This window comes from Solanum verrucosum, unplaced genomic scaffold (assembly GCF_900185275.1).
Source record: "Solanum verrucosum unplaced genomic scaffold, falcon-dt-bn FXZP01000231.1, whole genome shotgun sequence".
NCBI classification, from domain to species: Eukaryota; Viridiplantae; Streptophyta; class Magnoliopsida; order Solanales; family Solanaceae; genus Solanum; species Solanum verrucosum.
Genome location: NW_026020176.1, coordinates 1297939 through 1319429, shown reverse-complemented (window position 1 = coordinate 1319429; position 21491 = coordinate 1297939). Strand labels below are relative to the sequence as shown.

General features: G+C 35.7%; 1 protein-coding gene across 1 annotated transcript; it reads left to right on the top strand.

The window, feature by feature from the left end:
* Positions 1 to 9687: 9687 nt before the first annotated feature.
* Positions 9688 to 18490, top strand: LOC125828996 (uncharacterized). Its single transcript, XM_049508284.1, has 6 exons — positions 9688 to 9881; positions 9958 to 10097; positions 15265 to 15617; positions 16579 to 16675; positions 16761 to 17048; positions 17204 to 18490. Exons 1-6 carry the CDS (start codon positions 9734 to 9736, stop codon positions 18173 to 18175), a joined length of 1998 nt encoding a protein of 665 aa, XP_049364241.1. The 5' UTR covers positions 9688 to 9733; the 3' UTR covers positions 18176 to 18490.
* The last annotated feature ends 3001 nt before the right edge of the window (positions 18491 to 21491 follow it).

The window sequence follows — 21491 nt, the reverse complement described above, 5'->3', positions numbered from 1 at the left end:
AAGTATCGAAAACTTAGTCAATTTCATAAAAGTCCCAAAATCTGGTTATCATGTATACAAGCCTCTAATGTATGAAAACATAATTGAAAGATAAATACATCTCTTAATGTCTTTGTTTCTCAAATAGAACAAAGCATAAAATAAGGAACAAGAGGGCCCGCCGGAATGACAAGCAATTACCTTTTAATATACTCTGAAAACCTCAGAGAAAGATGAAGAATAATGATCACATGAGTCTGAGCTCGAAATCTATACAAGTGTAGAAGTAAGAAGTGAGTACCAAACAACACGAAACTCAGCAAGAAACCCACTAAACAAGGCAAAACTAAGCTAGAATACGAGTACTTATTTCATCACAACTGAACCGCCTTAACTACAAAAACATAGAAATCAGCCTAACCTAACAACTTATAATACACAGCTCACAAGGCTCGACAATCATAGTCCAACAGTTACATGCAACTTTTTTTTTTATATTGGGTGGTTTGATTTCATACACTGACTTTATTTTTTCTATTTGAAGTTATATTCTACATGCAACTTTTTTTTTTAATTTGCTATGAAAATAAGTTTTGAATTTTGAAGTTAAGTAAAAGTTATAGTTTTATGAATATTCTGGGTCTAGGGTACATTATTGCAATAATTTAAGATTAAGGTATAAAGAATTTTATTACAAGCATATTTAGTCCAAGTATTTTTCAGAGCAAGATATAAAGTATTTTTTACATAGGTATAAAATATTTCATTTAAGTATTTTTAGGGACAAGGTATAAAATATTTTCTATTTATACTGTTGATTAATACCTTGTGTTGAAAATGAATATGAAATAGGAGAAAAAAGTCTGAAATATATTTGAACTTTGACTGAAATTGTTGTTACGATATCGAACATTGGAAATGACCTTTTACCTCTCTGCACTATTTAATAGTGTATTTTAAAGGTATATATGTGCCCACGTGGACATCATAAATATTGCATCATTATAAATAGTAATGTGTCCATGTGAACACATTTATACCTTTAAAATACAATATTAAATAGTGCAGAAGGGTAAAAGGTCCTTCATAAAGTTTGGTATCGTAACAACAATTTCGGTCAAAGTTGGAATATTTTTCAGACCCTTTTTCCATGAAATAATGTATACTTAATCAAAATATCTAAATAATAAATAGAGAAAATACATAAAATCCCCCCGAACTTGGCGGCAAAACTTACTTTACCACTTTAACTTTTCGGATAATTATTTACCCCCAAATCTCTTTTCAAGTGAATTAAAATACACCGTAATATTATAATATCAGTCTCACAATGGCAAGTGCATTCCACACACGGCATGTCATTGATACGTCAATGCCACATCAACACCACATCAACGTCACATTAACCATTATTTAAATTTTGATTTTTAATTATTTTTTGTTTCTTTTTATTTACTCACAATTTTAGAAAGTAAAAAAATCTCAAAAAATAAAAATTAATCCATGATTATAAGAAAAATAATCTTTAAAAAAAACAAATTTTCAGTTGAAAGAGATTCAAAATCTCAAAACCATTCTCACAAAACACTTAATTTTTAAGACACATAATCAAAAACAAATAAATAATAACAGCTAAAAAATTAATTTGAAATGAAAAATTTGTAGAGTTTCATTAAAAAGAGCTTCAAGTTCATCACATTCAAACCTTGCCATAAATACTAATTTTAATTTGAAGCAGGAACAAATTGATGACTTTCCTATTTTTTCCTTGTTCATCACACTTTTTGGGTTTATTGATAGAAATTAAAGGAAATGAGGGTGGGATGTAGGTGTCTTGAAAGAAGGAGAAAAAAGATGGAAAGTTCAACAAATAAGAAGAAGAAGAAGAAGAAAGGTGTGAAGCACCGAGATTCTAAGAGAAAGAAAGAGGGTAGGAGTGGGGTTTGTTGGGGGGGGGGGGGAGAGGGGGTTCGACGAAGAAGAAAGGAGTAGTGCAAGTGGTTGTCGAGGGCGGGAGGGTGGATTGGGTGTGAAGAAGATGAAGGGGCGGGAGGTGAGGGAGGGGTTGATGGTACTAAGGACTGGTGGGTGGTAGGGTATGAAGAAGATGAAGCAAAAAAAGATTATTAGATAAAAAGAAAATAGTTGGGGTCCACTTATTCTTTTTTTTCTTTAATTTTTGGTATTTACGTTCTTTAATTTTTTTACTTGCCATGTCAGCGATTTGGGTGTATTTTAATTCACTTGAAAGAGATTAGGGGGGTATTAAAGTGTTAAAGTAAGTTTTGCTGCCAAGTTCAGGGGAGATTTTATGTATTTTCTCTAATAAATAATTTATATTTTCCGTTAGTTAATACCTTGTGCTGAAAATAAATATGAAAATTGTAATAAAAGAGTTGCTAGTAAGCAAAATCTGTAAAGTAAATGCTCATAGACACGAAAATTGAGGTATGGTAGTTATTAAACAAAAAATACTTTTCAGTTAGGTTTCTGATGGGTGACTCTAGCAATCCAGCTGGAGCACATCAAGCGGTGAATGAGAGCATCTATTACAACGCATGTTTCAAGTTGTATGAGATTACTAGATTTAAGATGGTGCAGAAGTTTAGTTCGAATGGGTGGAGCACAACCAATACCAGATGGCAAGAGCAAAAATCAGCATTAAAGTCTTGAGATGGTTGCTAGCCATATTTATTGAAGCTTCAAAAGTACTAGGACATTTAAGAGGTGGAGCATGAACGACCACTTTACATAATTTTATTGCACTCTTAAATACAATGAAAATGGGAGATACGTCCGTTTCATTGACATTCAGGGCATGATCAGATCAATCATTATTACACTTGAAACAAATAATAAAGGAGGTTGCAGGAATATAGCACACAAAATAGTTGGTTTCACTTATGAAATAGCTAGAGCACATGAGAGATAAAAAAGAGAAAGAGCAATAGGGAAATCATACAAAAAAACTACTAAATGTAGCAGATAGATGACAGAGGCAGTGGAGACGGCCAACACTCAAAACACAACCAAAAACATCGACATCATCGGGTAAACATCACAAAAAGAGTACGACATCCTGGGTAGATACGTCGTCGAAAAAATCCAAAGCCAAGTTCAAGAAACTCTCAGTTTGAATGATGTGAGAATATGGGCTTGTAACTCATGGATATCAGCAATAGAAGTCAATGTATTTGCGATGAATGATTGACACTTTTTGTTTGAACTTACGACGAGGAAAGCGGCAGAGCATGTTCTCACAGGCCGATGGATCTGGAAGAAGATGAAGTTAGACATATTGGTGGAAGCCAACCATTAGATGTTGGCCGGTGAAAATCAAGAGAGACTGGGTCTGGATATTATTAATGGGGTTACCCATGAATATATGGTCCAAAAAGTTTTTCCAAGAAATTGGAAATCTCTGTGGAGGATACATCGAGACAGAGGAGGAGACATCGCTAAAAAATCATCTTCATTGGGCCAGAATTGAAGTGACAGGGGACAGTAGCACGGTTCCCAAGAAAGTAAAGGTGACGAACGATGAATTCACATTCACAATTTTAGTGTGGTTTGAAATACCGATGACAGCGAGAATGTCAGAGAAGAAGAGAGAGGAAAGGGGCAAATATCCAATGGATATTAACCAAAGACAGTCTGGTCAAGGGTTACTAAAATCCTTGTCAGTGAAATTTGTGGAGGGGAACATGGGCACTTCAAGTGAAGGGGAAAGAGCAAAAGTGATACCAATTTCAAAAGAATCAGCAAGTAAAAGGAAAGATAAAAGGGGTTTATGCCAGAACGAGGTATTGGGCCCATTCAAAGACCCAATAACATAGGAACAAATTAAATCAGCAGAGACAGGCCAAGCTTTCAGCATAATTAATATCAAAATTGCGGCAATCTCTATGGAACAATCAGCCCAAGCAAAATTGGTACAATGGAATGAGATTTTATAGGAGACACAACGGATAAGGAACTCAATGGAGATTTTGAATGAAAAAGAAGGAGAAGGAGGAGAAGAAAGTGTAACATTTCGAAAGCTTCTAATTTAAGACTCGAGCCATTCTTCATTTTGAATAATATTGTACCAAGTGATTCTAATTTTTCTTAAGTGTCAAGGTCACAAGAATTCCCTAGCATAAAGTTGAGTTGGAAACTTTCTTTCCAATTAAGTTTCACTATGAGATTTTTTTTGGTCAAATTCAAACGACCATACTTTTTAGCAAATAAAGAGTTAGGTGGCCATGACCTACCAAATTGAAGGTCTTTGAGTCCTCTTTCCAACACCACCTAGTTTGCTAAATTTTGATCTCCGAGTAAAATGTTATGCTCGTTTGAGTGAAGCCTCTCTAGTTAAGACATTTCATCCGTTTGAGAAAAGGGTATTTTGGTCTTGAGTAGTTCTTGAGTTTTAGCTTCATTCTTTAACAATGGAGGTTTCGAGTTCTTGAGGTGAGGGTCTTGACAATGAGTGGTGTTTCCTGATAGAATTTGGGTGGAATTTCAATGAATTCGTGTTGAGTTTGTGGATCAAAGAGAGTTTGGAAGAAACCAATCGATTCTAGATGAGTTAGGACCCGAAATTGAGCAAGAAAATTCATCGAATTTCAGAGTTCGAGGTGGGGAAATGCGCTTGCAGTACGCCCCAAATGGTCCTAGGTACTTTGAGGCAGAGCACCCTGCGCCATGCAATCCGCTAGGGTCATCATGCCCTTTTTTTCTCTGTCTTTCGTCCCATATGCATTCTTTCAAATCGTGTCTACGTTCTCTTCTTGATTAACTCTTAAAGTCTTCATTAATCCTTGAGAGATCTTTCATGTCCTAATTACATGTCTTAAATTCCATTTCAAATTAAAGAAAAGTTAAGAGGAAAGTTCAAGAGGTCCTTTTTGAGTCATTTTGAGAAGTCTTTCACAATTAACTATAGATTTGAACTAAGTCTTGAGAAAATAAATATAAGAACGAGATGGGTTGTATTCGTGATTGAAAAAGAATATGAGGGAGCTAAGTATTGCATTGAGGTCCTTGAGTCGATTCGTTCATGTCTATATTCCAGCATGAACCCTGTGAATTGAGTAATCTTGAGATGAGTAGTATCGTTAAGTTCCGAGTATTGAGTTCTTATATTGTAATTGAGATCCTTGAGTTGCTTTGTTCATGTCTATATTTCAACATGAACTCTATGTCGAGTTATAAATCTTGAGAATTCTTTAAAGCCAAAATTTGTGTTTTAAACTGAGTTTTTGAGGAAAATTTAAAGAGACATTTTTTAGTAAAGTTTAAGGGAACTAAGTGTTCTCAAATGTATCATTTTTTACATTGAAAAAAAAAAAACTTCGATTTCTAAAAAGAGTTTATGAGTTCAAAGATATTTTAGAGTAGTTACCTCTTTAAAGAGGATAGTTTGAGAAATTATCTCAAATCAGAGAAAGAGTGTGTTTTAATACATTAGAGTATGAATATATATTATTGAGAGTAGTATTGAGCACCGATATGGGGACCAAGAATGGTTCTCAAGTGTCAGCCACGTTCAAGGTGTAGGTTTGGGTTGTGACATTAAGATATGGTGACCTTGGAACAACAAATAGAAGATAATCATAATCGAATAACAAGAAGATGTAGGACCATTACAAATCCAGAGCAAACTGATTCAACAATATTCGAATGAATACATAAAATACAGTCAAGACTTTGTGTGGAGTTTGGAGTTAATTTTAAGGGATATGAAGGAAAAGAAAAGGAGATGCTGACGAAGATAAAGAGAAATAAAACAGAAGATAAGGGAAAACAAAGTGAATTGGGTAACGACAAAAGAAGAGATTTACAAGAATTGAAAAGTTTACAACTGGACACAAAAATCATGAGTAATGGTTCTAGGATTAGAAGGGGGTATCTGGCCATGGATCAATGAAGGTGAACATAATATCATGGAACGTAAGGGGGCTAAACTGCAAGAGAAAAAGAAGTATGATTAAAAATTTGTTGAAGATCTGGAAAGTTGATGTAGTATGTCTCCAAGAGACAAGTCTGGAAGGGGAAATTGCAAACTATGTCAAAGAAATATGGGGTAGCAGATGGGCTGATCATGTGCAAATGGAGGCAAGTGGGACAAGGGGAGGGATTGTCATAATGTGGGACAAAAAAAGTTGGGAAGGAGTGGTTAGCAGTGTGGGAAAATACTCAGTGTCTTGCAGTTTATCAGGATTGAATTGTGATCTTAACTAGCACATCGCAAGGGTGTATGCACCAAATGACACTACAAAAAGAGAGGAAACATGGTGGGAATTGGGGGCAACTAGGGGTTTAATCAATGTCCTTGGGTATTATGTGGGGATTTTAACATAGATACCCATTTGAAAAGGTCAATTGTAATAGAATCAACACATCAATGACACAATTCTCAAATTTTATTGAGGATATAGAATTGATGGATCTACAATTACTCGAAGGAAATTACACTTGGAGGAGAGGAGAGACACACACTACAACTGCCAGACTTGACAAATTCCTATTCTCAGAGGATTGGGATTCAACCTTCAGAAACATCAAACAATCAGTGATGTAGAGGATAGTATCAGGCCATGCTCCAATACTTCTACAATGCGGAAAATGGGAGGTGACCAAGCCGTATTTCAAATTTAAAAATTGGTGGTTAAAATACAGAGGGTTTCAATGACAGAATACGGAGCTGGTGGGAATCTTTCAACTTCCGTGGCAAACCTGATTTCATCCTGGAATCAAAATTGAGGGACTTGAAAGACAAGCACAAAAAATGGAGTACAACAATCAATGGTAATCTGAAACAATAAAAACAAAAAGTCTTGAAACAGTTCACTGACTTGAAATCATACAAGAACAAAGAAACTTGGAGGAATGAGAGATAGTTTCTAAAGTGGCACTCAATTCAGAGTTTGAAGAGATAACAAACCACGAGGAAACAACCTGGAGTAAAGATCTAGGGCAACTTGGCTCAAAGAAGGGGATAGAAACACCGTTTTTTTCCCCATAAAATAGCTAATGCACTGAGGAGAGTTAACACAATTGATAAGCTAAAAATCAATGAGGTGTTGGTGACTGAACTAAAAGAGGTGTAAAAGGTGATAATTGAGTATTATGAAAATTTGTACTCAGAAACTGAAGATTAGAGGGCTGACTTGAATATGAGAGATTGTTTTGTGAGCGATGAAAAAGACAACAATATGCTAACAACCCCCTTTGAAGAACAAGAAATCATAGATGCCATAAGATCCTATGATGGGGACAAAGCACCAAGACTGGATGACTTCATAATGGCTTTTTTCAGCCACTGCTAGAACATCAAAAGTAATGAGGTAGTGGCAGAAATTAAGGCTTTTCATAGGGAAGGGACTTTTGTGAAAAGCATAAATGCTACCTTTATAACATTAATTCCAAAAAAGGTAGGAGCAATGTAGCTTAATGATTTTAGACTCATAATTCTTGTGTGTGTGTGGGGGGGGGGGGGGTATATAAAATCATTGTGAAGGTCCTAGTAGAAAGGTTGAAAAGAGTGATGCAAAAGCTTGTAGACAAGCAACAAATAACTTTCATCAAGAACAGATAGATCACAGATGCAGTGCTGATGGAAAATGAGTGTGTAGACTCAAGACAAAAAGACAAAAAAGCAGGGATTCTATGTAAAGTGGACATCCAGAAAGCATATGATCACCTAAATTGGGACTTCTTAATGAATATGCTACAGAGGATAGATTTTGGTTCAAAGTGGCTCATATCAACACAATAAAGTTCTCAATTTTGATAAACAGATGTCCATGTGGATTTTTCTCCTCCTATAGGAGTTTAAGGCAAGGGGATCCACTATCCCCTTTCCTTTTCATAATCTCTATGGAGGGACTAAGCAACCTAATGCAAACAACAAAAATCAGAGGATGGTTCAGAGGATTTTGTGGTGCCATATGGGAACAAATGTTAATTCTCAGAGTTATTTTCAACATCTTTGCAGTTTTTGATTTGCACATAAATTGGGGTAAAAGTTTTATATACCCAGCTAATACAATGTCAAGCATTGAAGATCTAGTAGAAAAGTTAGGGGGAAAGTGGGTGAACTCCCAACCACGTACCTGGGAATTTCCTTAGGAACTAAGAGCAAGTCCAAGAACATATGGAGTGGTGTAATAGAAATAAGTGAAAACAGATTAGCAAACTGAAAAAGCCAATACCTATCCTTTGGCGGCAGACTCACTTTGATAAGCAGTGTAATAGACTCTACTTGTTCATTTATGATGTCACTCTTTCCTACCCAGCTAGTGTTACTGACAAACTGGATATTGTTAGGAGGAACTTCATATGGAAAGGAAGTGAAGACAAGAAGAAATATCATTGAAATGGAAAGAGCTACTAGAAAGCAGGAAATGAGGGGGCTTAAGCATCAGGGAGCTAGACAGACATAACAAAATTCTGATGATGAAGTGGTTATAGAAGTTTGCATCTCCAGAAGAAGCTCTATGGAAAGAAGTGATCAGTTCAAAGTATGGCATGCCGGATAGATGGATGACATAGGAGGTGATAACTCCCTATAATTGTAGTGTATGGAGATCCATTAGGAAGTTATGACAACTAGTTTCAACAAGAACGAGTTGCAAGGTTGGAATGGAGAGAAGGTGGCGTTCTGAAAGGATATATGGTGTGGGCAATGGCCTTTGAAGCAAATTTTCCCTAAACTTTACAACTTATGCCAGGCCGAGGATGCTTTTGTGGCTGAACTATGGACAAGACAGGGTTAGAATTTTCACCTAAGAAGGAATTTAAATGACTGAGAGGTGACCTTTGTAGCAGATTTTCGCAATACAGTCCCTCAAATCTCAACCTTACATAAGAAAAGGACAACTTGGTGTGTAAGGTGGATATCAAATGTATTTTCACTGTCAGGTCTGCTTACAAAGATCTAACAAAGAAAATAGTCCTGACTCATGAAAACGTTAACAAGAGGAAACACAATCTATGCTCTAGATGCTATCTATGTGAAGAACAAATAAAGACAGTCAACCATCTCTTTTTGCATTGTAAATGGACAGACCAACTATGACAGATGTTCATACACAAGAGAAAGATCAGGTAGGTGAAACCTGAAGAATCAAAGAAGTGCTAAGAAGTTGGAACAATGATGGTAATGCATGAAGAAAGGAGGAGAGATGGAAGATGGTTCCCACATATATATAGTGGACCTTATGGAAAGAGAGAAATCAAAGATGTTTTGAAGGCAAAAAGAGCCACATACAGAAGATTGCTTAGGCCTTTACTATTTTTGGAATATACAAGTAATTATAGACAACACAAAGTGTTTTTAATGCAATTGACTGGCTGTAATTAGAATATTAGAATTTTGTAAAGAAACAACTTTTGTGATGGGGGACTAACACCTATGAATATATAGAAATAAAGTTTACCCTTCTAAAAAAAATGAATAAAATAATGTATACTTAATCAAAATATCTAAATAATAAAATAATTTATATTTTTTATTTATACGGTTGATTAATACCTTGTGCTGAAAATAAATATGAAATAACGTATACTTAATCAAAATTTCTAAATAATAAAATAATTTATATTTCTGTTAAATATTTTAGTGTATAGGGTATGGTAATTAGTAGATGGTTTTTTTATTTTTTTTTATTTTTATTTTTAAGGGATTGGTAAAATAATTCTTCCTTTTAATTTCGGTCATCCTGATTCCTGAATAACCAAGGAGAAGATCTGGGAAATTGCTTCAGAAATGGCTCCTAAGCCCAAAGAGAAAGCAAAGGCATCTGCAGCAGCAGCAGCAGCAGCCCCTGTTAAATCAATTGAAGATCTCTTCACTTCGCTTAATCGCCACATCCAACGATCCGAGTATGAGCAAGCCGTCAAAGTTTCCGATCAGAGTAAGTTCCTTTTAAGCTATAATTTCATCTATCTGTAATATTCTAGTGTAAAGCATTTGATGATTTTTATTTGAAGTTCTTGCGGCTGCGCCTGGAGATGAGGATGCGATACGGTGTAAAGTGGTGGCGTTAGTGAAAGCAGATTCTATAGAAGAAGCTTTGGTTGCTATTAAAGACTCTAGCAAAAAGGGTTCTCTTGATCTTAGCTTCTTTAAGGTAATGCCTATTGCACTATATATAATTTAAAGGTGATTGGGAATTAGGAATTATGCACGCATATATATCTAGAGATTTTGGTTTTGCTTTGACATTGAAATTGGAAAATGGTGCTTAGGCGAGTTTGGTATGACATAAATTTTCGACTGAAGAAGTTACTTTTCGTGTTTGATATCTGAGAAAACATTTTGTATTATGAGGGTGGACAACTGACTTCTCTATGTAATTGTACATTACAACACTCTCTAAATCTCTCCATGTCACTTGCCCCAACCAACACTTCTACAATATTACTCCCTCTTGTCCAATTTATGTGATCTTTTTATTTCACACGGAGTTTAAGAAAGAAATGATTTTGATACTTGTGGTTTAAAACAGGCCATAGATATTTCTGGCTATAAATGGTCTCACTAAGGGTTAAGTTAGAAGTTCAAAGTTAATATTCTAAGTATAGAAAAAGTGTCATTCTTCTTGGGACATACTAAAAAGTAAAAGATAATTTGAGATGGTGGGAGTATGTATTTAGTACTCAAAATCACCAAAGTACTAATCTATTCTTTTGGTGAAGTAAATAAATTGTATTAAAGACTGAAGAGGCATCAAGAGGATGCAGAGTTACAAAGCATCTAACTGTTAGGTTCAGGGAATAACTATATGAAGCTAAAAACTAAGCAAAAACCTGTAAAAAAAAGGTCTAAATATAACCCCAAGACCACTGCTAAGTCAGGACTCAGGGTCAAGGAGCTAATAAAATCCAAAAATTTGTCAACACTGTTTACAGGGGAGTTAAAATGCCTACTAAACATACTAACTAGACATCTAGCATTTAGAGTACTTGTAGGAGTTGAAATTCCATCAAAGCATCCACTATTCCTTTCCTTAGAAATACACGAAAATAATGCTGCTGGGATCATCTCCAGATCCTTTTGATGGTTTCATCAACTCTCCAGAGTATCCAACTTTCATAGTTGTCTTTGATGGAATAGGGCATGACCCATTAGAGGCCAAGCACAGAGAAAATAGATGCCAAATGTCAGCTGTTACTGAGCAATGCAGAAAGAGGTGGTTGACAGATTCATTATTCCGCTTGCAAAAGAAGCATCTGTTCGTCAAGGATGATAACTTCTCTTTCTGAGATTGTCTTGTGTCGGGCATTTCCTATGGAGTGCTGTCCATGTGAAGCAACTAATTTTTGAAAGGCTGTTTAGTCCTTCAAAGAAAGGGGAGCCTTGGAGTAATTGGTAAAGTTGCTGCCATGTGACCAGGAGGTCACGGGTTCAAGCCTTGGAAACAGCCTCTGGCAGAAATGCAAGGTAAGGCTACGTACAATAGGCCCTTGTGGTCAGGCCCTTCCCTGGACCCTGCACATAGCGGGAGCTTTAGTGCACCGGGCTGCCCTTCTTTTTTGTCTAGTCCTCCAAGCACGTTTTCAAGGCCAAGCTTCAAGAATTCCATTACTGAGAGCATCCTTGTTTGTAACATTCTTTCATAGTGTTAACTCCCTTCTTAGAGTTGCCCAATAGGATCCTATGTTTGGAGGTAGTATCCAGATCGTGTTCTTCCAAAGCCCCAAGGAGGATGAGTAAATCATTCATTTCTCAATCCTGTAGGATTCTTCTGGAAACTGCACTCTGGTTGCATCTTTGTTGCTAGCTATCTGAAGAAGTCTTGGAAAGGAAACCTTCACTGTAGTGTCCCCAAATCATAAATCATCCCAAAATTTGACATTGAGTCCATTGCCAGCTTTGAAGGGAACTTTCTGAGAAAATTCATTTTCTATATACTAATGTGTTTCCAGACCTAAACTCCATGTGGTTTCACTGCCTCTCTTGGGAATACCAGTGGTTTTGAGCATCGTATTTGGCAACAATAATGTCATTCCAGTAACCTGCCTCAGGTTGGCTAAACCTCCATAGCCATTTCATTACTAATATGAAACTTCAAATCTTTGATCCCCAAGCCTTCCTAAGGCTTAGGAAGAGTCACAATTTGCCATTTAACCAAAGGACATTTGTGATTAACTATTTCCTTCCCATAGGAATCTTCTTTTGAGGCTGTCTATTTGTGTTTTATGGCTGAACTTGGCATATGAAATAGAGACAAAATGTAAATGGGGATGCTATCAAGGACAATGTTGATTATGGTGAGCCTACCACCTAGAGACAGGCACCGACTCTCCATGTTGCATGCCTTTTCTCCATTCTTTCTGTAACTCCATTCCATATCTCAAACTGATTTGAAGTTAGCACCTAATGGTAAACCGACGTAGATAGTGGAGAGAGAGCCCATATTGCAGCTGAGTATGTCCGCTGACTCTTCTAAGATAATTTACTGGATAACTTTTTTTTTTTTTTTTTTTTTTTGAGAATGGTAAAGTTGTATTCATCAGCAATGAGGGTATGCTGGCAACCAAACAAAAAAATTCCAAGGCGAAGTAGTCATGATTACAAATAGCCTAGGAAATCTACTAACTGATTTACATCATCTATACCCTCTTCTTTACACCAAAAATATAGAGTATTAATGCAGTTTTCTTTTTTTTTTTTTATAACCAAGAAATCCGTCTGTGACCCGCCCTTTGGACCAATCACAGCCTTCTAAACTCGGTGGATAATGTGCCCACCCCTCTACCCTTCTCCACTTAAATACCGGGCTTCGCTTTGCATGGTGTGGGGCTTGAACCTGTGACCTGTGCCACAAATCCTCCACCTTTTGCCACTTGAGCTAAGCCTTTTTCGAGCATATTGATATGTAGACCAGAGATAGACTCAAAAGACCATTCGAGTGAAGTTGAGATTGTGGACTGTCTGCTCCACAAAAAATCAAAGTATCATCTACATAGAGCAAATGAGAAACAATGATAGTGGTGGAGGGTTTCCTGCCAACCTGGAACCCTCGAATCCATTGGAGCTCTTTAACCTTCGCCAGCATTTGAGTGACCCCCCTTCCATTGCCAGAATAAACAAAAAGGGGGAGAGAGGGTCTCCCTGCCTGCGACTCTTTTGAGGAGAAAAAACCGCCACGGATACTATTAACCAAACGGAGAATTTTACAGTTGAAATACAAAAATATATCCACCTTATACATCTATTTTTTTCTTCAATGTATCAATTTAATTGGTCAAAGGCCTTTTCTATGTTCAGCTTGTATAGAAGGTCAGTATCTCCAGTTTTGAGCTTCCAATCAAGAACCTCATTGGCAATCATGGAGGCATCAGCGACTTGCCTATTTTTCATGAAAGCACTTTGCTGTCCAGAAATCAATTTTGTCACCACTTTTGTCAATTTTTCAGCTAGAACTTTAGTCACTAGCTTGCACACACTACCTATTAAGCTGATGAGTTTAAAATCTCTCAGCTCCACAACTCCCTTCTTCTTTGGGATGAGAGCAATAAAAGAAGCACTGCCGGACTTACCATCTGACAGTTGTGGATAATGTTGAAAGCACGCATCATGTCATCCTTGATGAAACTCCAGGATTTCTGAAAGAAGGCCATGGTGAACCCTTCAGGGCCTGGGGTGGGGCTCTGTCTGGGGCACAAGTAGGGGTGTTCACGACAACAACACACCTTGTGTAATCTACAAAGTGGAGTCGGGGGAGGGTAAAGTGTACGCAGACCTTACCACTACCTTAGAGATAGAGAGGCAGTTTCTGATAGACTAAACCAATTAACCAAATCGATTAAATAAACTGATTTTTATTTGGGTTTGACTTGGTTTTTCATTTTTAAAAACCGATAATATTTGGTTTTGTTCAAAAAAATTGAAGAAATACCCGAACGGAACCAACAAATATATACACATTTTTATATTTATATATATACATAATATTATTTTTATGAACAATTCTATCGTATATATGTTTTCATCAAAATTTACTTATAATTTAGTGATATTTAAGTAAAAAAATAACAAAAGACTTGATAATCCTCAAAGTTGGCCTAATCATCCCAGCCCCCAAGTCATTTTGATTTTCCTCTGTCTCCTTTGTTCTCTGTCTCAAACTTAGAGTTGTGGTAATCCTGTGTAGTGGCAAGTTGCTGTTATTTGTTGCATAAGTTTTTGTTTGTAATCTCACTTGATTAATATTATATTCTTTTACAGGATTTAGCAGAGTGAGTATATGAATTATATTATGTTGGTAAATGTAATTGCATACTTTGTTCTTGTTTAACCATATAAGATCAAACCCCTCCAAGGTTTGCAGGGCCATAACGAGTAGCTTGTGGGTTGTTTGGTTATCCTTTATTTGCTAACTGATTTTATTTTCATTTATGATTCATCGTAATGTCCTTCAGGATCCTTAGCTTTTGTGTGAACATAAAATCTGGGGTACCCACAACTGTATAAGAGTTCCACCAATCTTTCAGCATATCTATGAAACCATCAGATTGTAACCACATCTTCTCGAATTTAAAATATGAGGGTGATGCTACCCGATCCCCAATTTCCAGAATAATTGGCTTATGATCCGAGAACACCATGGGCATGGTATGCTGTTTAATGGCTTTGAACATTTCACTCCATTCAGGGGAGATTAAAACTCTGTCAATTCTTGAGGCTTGGGAAAGCTCCTCCACTCTTGACCAGGTCTATTGTGCTCCTTGTAGTAGAGGGTCAAATGTCAATCAACTCCAAATCTAGGATGATGTTTGAGAAGCCCCTCATGGCATGTTATTATCAATCTTTGAGAAAAGGGAAGAGGAAAAAGAGAAGAAGGTACAATGTATGTTGTTAAGCTAGTTAGGATACTCTTACCAAAGTTCGATTTCCCAGGATGTTAGAGGCAGTGATTTTTTCATCTGATGGTCTCGTATTGTATACCTGAATGATATGATTACAATTGAAACATCCTTATGGCTTCCTCCCATGGGCAATTCCAACTATGAAGTAGGAAGTATAATAGGAAATATACGAGCAGTCATCAGTCCCTGATCTTTCTTACAGGGGATAGCTAACCATTTCATAAGCTTCTTTTCAGTGCCAAGCTAGCTTTGGGTTGTTCCAGCACCATCTTTATGCAAATTATTTACATATTTTTGTCTTATGCTTACTGAGTATCTCCTCTACTTGATGAAAAGAAAAATAAGTTCCTTTCTCTTCAATTCTGGATTTTGGTTCTCTCATTAACATTTTCCCTTTTTCATTGTCATGCTTTCTTTGAAAAGGGATATTGCTTATATCGGCAAAATAAATTGGAGGAGGCTTTAGAGTCCTTGAAGGGGCAAGAAGGAAGTACTGAGTCAATGCTGTTGGAATCTCAAATTTTGTATCGTATAGGAAAGATGGGTGCATCTGTTGATATTTATCAAAAGCTCCCAAAGTCTACTATAGATTCCTTGGAGATAAATCTTGTTGCTGGTCTGGTTTCTGCTGGAAGGTCTTCTGAAGTGCAAGGAACCTTGGATGCACCGAGAGTTAAAGCAACTAGCAGTTTTGAATTGGCTTACAATACTGCCTGCTCTTTAATTGAAAGGGAGAAATACAAAGATGCAGAACAACTGCTATTGTCAGCTCGAAGGCAAGTTTTGACTCTAATAAGCTCTTCATAACATCATGAAAAAATTGGATTCAGTTAGTCCTGACTTGCTTTATTTGTATGACTTTTATCCATTTTCTTAACACTTGATGATGCACAATCTATGACTATTAAAAAACATCAGATATTTCCTCGCTTGGAAGTTATTTTGGAGGGTTTAAGTTGGCATCAAGATGTACTTACTTTAGCAATTGATATGTTCTTGTCTCTATGAACTTAAGCATCTTTTATTTTCTTAAATGGGCTTAACTTTTTGTTGGTTTGTTAACCCTTAAGTAATAATAGACTAACAATTTAGAACTAAATTAATTGAAAAGATGTGCCATTACAGTCAAAAAGTGTTTGTATGTTGGGGGTTAAAATGTCTGCAAAGCTGCTATATCTTCTTATTTGTTGTACGTAAAATGGAGTTTACGGTTCTTTATACAAGAAAGAAAGGTTTTTTTTAGCCATTCCAATTTTCTGGATCATGCGAATAATGCTTCTGTGTCTTTGATTGGTTATAATTGTTACTTGCCTTTTTCTTTCAAGTCTTAATGTCTTCTCTTTGATTTGGAGGGGGGGGGGGGGGGGGGGGAAGAGTATTAAATAGGGGGCATGTTTATATGAGGTTGTAAATTATAAGTTGCGTTTTGTAGGATGATTATTTCCTCTTTATATCTTGTAGACAATTGAATGCAGTTTATTATTTGATGCCAGAGATCATAGGATAAACTGGAATATCTATTTATGAGATGTCACAAGGGACAAACTTCATTCTGGTCTATTCATTTGGAACAATCGTATAATGATATTTTCTCTTTGTTTGTCTTTTAAAACTTTATGCACTTTTAGAAGTGTCGAATCAAATGTGGTAAAATCTTCCACTTCTTTGCAATTCTCTGTGAATGAAATGAAAATATAAAAGAAATATGAAATCTTATTGTGGTCAACGGAATTACAGAATTGGTCAGGAAACACTAATGGAAGAGAATTTAGCTGATGATGATGTTGAAATTGAATTGGCACCTATAGCTGTTCAAATTGCATATGTACAACAGGTAAATTCTTATGACACGAGTTTGAGTAGTCTTCTTTTGCTTTGATAAGTTGCAATGATGCAAATTGTTTTTTTTCTCACTCCAGATTCTAGGGAACACCCAAGAGGCCGTTGCATCTTATACTGATCTTGTCAAAAGAAATTTGGCCGACGAGTCTTCACTTGCGGTGGCAGTAAATAATCTCATTGCTTTAAAGGGTCCTAAAGATGTCTCTGATGGCCTAAGGAAACTTGACAAGGTAATAGAGAAAAGTGATGGACCAGAGAAGTTCCAACTTGCTCGTGGACTGGACTTGAAGCTCTCACAGAAGCAAAGGGAAGCAATATATACCAATATGGTGCTGCTGCTACTTCATTCTAATAAGATGGATCAGGTATATTATCTGTAAGATTACATATGTTTGTAATGGTTCTCCTTTGAACATTTGATGCATTAGAAACAAGGGGACCCATTAATAGACATCCAATTGCTACTGTTTATTCCCCGAGTCTTTTTCCAATGTTTATTTTTGTCATTGGATTGTTACAGGCTAGGGAACTTGTTGGCGTTCTACCTGGGATGTTCCCTGGTAGCTTGATGCCTGTACTTCTTCAAGCTGCTGTACATGTGAGAGAGAACAAGGCTGCTAAAACTGAAGAAATACTTGGACAGTATGCAGATAAGTTTCCTGACAGGTCCAAGGTTATCCTGCTTGCAAGGGCTCAGGTTGCTGCAGCTGCTGGCCATCCACAGATTGCAGCTGATTCCTTGGCGAAAATACCTGACATTCAACACAAGCCTGCAACTGTTTCCACTATTGTCTCTCTGAAGGAACGGGCTGGAGATACTGATGGTGCCGATGCTGTGTTTGATTCCGCAATCAAGTGGTGGTCAAATGCCATGACTGAAGACAATAAGCTCAATACCATCATGCAGGAGGCTGCTGCTTTCAAGCTCAGGCATGGAAGGAAAGAGGAGGCAGCACGCCTTTATGAACAGCTAGTGAAAAGCCGTGGAAGTATTGAGGCTTTAGTTGGATTAATCCAGACTGCCGCCCATGCTGACATTGAGAAAGCAGAAGCTTATGAGAAGCAGTTAAAACCACTACTTGGTTTGAAAGCAATAGACGTCGACAGTTTGGAGAAAACTTCTGGTGCCAAGCAAGCCGAGAAAGGTCCAAATGCTGGTGCCACTGAAACATACGAAGGGAAGAGTAAGGATAAGGCGAAGAAAAAGAGGAAGAGAAAGCCAAAATATCCAAAGGGCTTTGACCCAGCTAATCCAGGACCTCCACCTGATCCAGAGAGGTGGCTTCCCAAGAGGGAGAGGTCTAGTTACAGACCAAAGAGAAAGGATAAGAGAGCAGCTCAAATTAGAGGTTCTCAAGGTGCAGTGGCTAAAGAGACAGCGAGCAGTAGTGATACGAAGTCAAACCAGCCAGCTAATCCAAAAGGAGCCTCTCAGAATGCAGTGCAATCAAAGGCTTCATCCAAATCTTCCAGGAAGAAATCGAGGAAGTAATCCAACAACAGATAACCGATGTTTCTTTGTTATTGTTTCCGTGGACTCATTTAGCATTTCTGTTGTACAACATGAGTTAGTCTCGGAGATGTCCATTTATCTATTGTTAACTTTTTCATACACAAGGTTGTAGGGCAGGCATCTGAAGTTAACTTTAATCACTTTTGGAAAGGCCTCATTTACCGATCTCTCTTAGGTCTAAACTATTAGGATTTTGGCATCAGTGGATGGATGAGCTCTGTTTTTAATTTCTTTTCTGCCTTTATACTAGACAACTATATAATTTACAAGATATTTTATATGAAATTTTCATTACTAGGTGGAACCACAAAGTTGTGTTTTCTTTCGATGATAAAAATTTATTAAATATGTATTTTATGCTTACTTGTAACATCAAAGTACCAAATTTTGTTCAGGTAATGAGATGAGAATCAATCATATTAGCATGACAACTAAAACCCAGCCCCTCCTATATTATGACATTTTCATGGACATATGAAAACATTAAGTTTGACTTTCCATAGTGGTTGAATATAATTCTACAATAACTAGATCACCAACAAATAAAAAAAAATATTCATAATGTGTAATTAGGATCATCTTGATCATGAGATCAATAAAGTAATGACTTGGGGGCTCAATTTTTTTTCCCTTTTTCTAGGAGGGGAGGGTGGGTCTTCCTGGAGTTTTTCGATCTATTGATGGCAACTCAAGTTCTAGTAGCACATTCGATAAAATATTTCATTTGCTTTTATCAAAAAGTGTGGTCAATTGATACTTGATATGTTATCGTTAGATTTTAAACGTTAGATAAGTCAAAAAATAGTCATCAATTTTCAGATTTTTGTGTTCCAATGCAAGCAAAACATGTGTGAAGATATTGAAATTTTGTGGGACTCTACAAGATGTGTTCGATTCCTCTTAGGATTCTTAGAACTACTTAACCTTAAACTCTATTTCATGCCTCTTAGGATTCTTAGAGCTACTTAACCTTAAACTCTAATTCATGTCTATATATAGAGTACTATATTCCCTTGAAAAGACATCTCGAATATTTCACAATATCATCGAATATTCATAAGAGATTAAATCCAAAGTATCCTAGTTCGAGAGAAGAATCAAGGGAGGAACAAATTTGTAGCACAATGTTTATCAATAATATTCATGTTTCATTGAAATTTATTTCTGTCACCTTTAAAATTTGTTGCAAACAAATTGGCACGCCTAGTGGGACCAAATCTATCATTCATCTCTTCTCTCACAAATAAAATCTGCATATTTGAAGCCATAAAACCTCAAAGGTGGAAGAATGCGTACTTCAAGCTTCGTCTTTGAATTTTATCAAGTTTACCCTACAACAAGCCTTAAAGCAGGGGACACTTGTAGACATTGAAATTTTGTGGGACTCTACAAGACGTGTCCAATTTCAATTTGGATTCTAAAAGATATGTTAAATTCCGGTTCTTGGAAGCTATCAACCCTAAAGCCTAGTTCATGCCTATATAAAAGATACTATAAATCCCTTGAAAAGACATCTTCAAAATTCCATAAATTCATGGGATATTCATTAAGAGATCAAGATGTTGCCTCATACGTTCGAGAAATAAGCCATTAACGGCCCTCAAATTATGAAGATCAAGTCCAAATCATATTCTTAAGAGAGAAGAATCAAGGGAGGAACGAATTTGTACCCATAATGTTTATCAATAATATTCATGTTTCTTTCATATTTTATTTGTGATTACAATTTGTTTTCTATCACCTTTACAAATTGTTGCAAACAATGCATATGCCATTTCATTCAATTGAAACATTTCACACGTCTAATTTTTTTGTTTCAAAAAGACTGTCCCGATTCACATCAATCACTATATGTCGATAATTTGAAGAACTCGTCACCTACTTATGCGATACAATTTATTAATTGACACGTGAACTGAAAGGTCCCACAAGATTATATTTAAATATAAATTATAAAAAAAGACAATATTGAAAATCTATATTATTCCTAATTAGGATGCCTAGAGGACAATATAAGGAAAGACATATCAGCGTCGTTTTAAAATTTTAATACCTACTATATAAAAATTTTGTTTTCACTTTTTAATAGAGTATATTATTTTAAATGTTTTAAGTATAATTTAAAGTACGAGTAATTTTTATATTTGCATATTTCAACTTCTTTCCATGCCATCAATCAAGAGGAAAATATAATTTTAACTCCTAACTCATAGTGTTAGTGATACGATTTAGTTGGTTTATTTTAAAAAGTTATATTATATCGATACGATTTGATTGAAAAAAATAGCGTCATTTTAAAATCACATTATTTTTAAAATACTTAAACAATGCTGGCATGCCTTCTTTTTCCTTAATATATATGGAGATTTTTTCGTACTTTAAGTTTTTTAAAGTTTTTTATATTTGTCCTCTAGTTAAGCATTCTAATTAGGAATAATATAGATATTTAATATTGTCTTTTATTTTTAAATAAATCAACTATCTCGCATAAGTAATGTTGATTATGCGACTCATAAAGTAAAAATTTTCGTTCATAACTTTTTTAGTTTTCACACAACCGAAGAAGATGAGAGAGAACAAAAAAGTAGCATTTCTAGCATTTCTCTTTTGGAACAATATTTGCACTTTTATTGTTGTTTCTTTATGTCTAAGATGGATTTGGGCAGCCTGTTCGGAGCTAATCCTTTTCTTGATTTGCTTTATTGGGTTGTTGTGGCCATTTTATATGTTTGGACGTTAATTATGAATAATTATGTATTACTATCTCCTTTTCATATTAGTTGATCATTTTTTTACACGCTTATTAAGAAATCATAAATAAGAAGATAATTTTACTAATTTACCCCTCAAAACTTCTTGAGAATTTTACAAATAAATGTGAACACTTTCAAAAAAACTTAATTACAACGGTGATAAAGGAAAAATTTAATTAATCCTTTCTTAATTTAGAGGTGGACAACTGAGATGAGAGAATTATTTTTAGTAAGATGATCAACTAATATGGGGTGGAGGGAGTATTGCAATGGAAAAGAATAAAAAAGATATTCTTAAAATACACAAAATTGAACAAAAATACCCACATTAACAATTTGGTTTTAAAAATACACTTGTTGTCAATATTTTGGTCTAAAAAGGGCCTTGTCATTAATTCATCGATCCAAAAATATACATATCGTTACTTTTGGGTAAAAAGTGTCTCTTTTCCGAATACACATATTGTTTCTTTTTCCTTTTAAACACATTATTTTCCTAATTAATATAAGATAATATATATATATATATATATCATAGTAAC

Excerpts from the sequence above, each read along its gene's own strand:
- LOC125828996 (XM_049508284.1), top strand. The coding sequence starts at position 9,734 with ATGGCTCCTAAGCCCAAAGAGAAAGCAAAGGCATCTGCAGCAGCAGCA. Across the intron at positions 10,098-15,264 it reads TTGATCTTAGCTTCTTTAAG|GGATATTGCTTATATCGGCA; the intron begins GTAATGCCTATT and ends TTCTTTGAAAAG. Across the intron at positions 17,049-17,203 it reads ATTCTAATAAGATGGATCAG|GCTAGGGAACTTGTTGGCGT; the intron begins GTATATTATCTG and ends GGATTGTTACAG.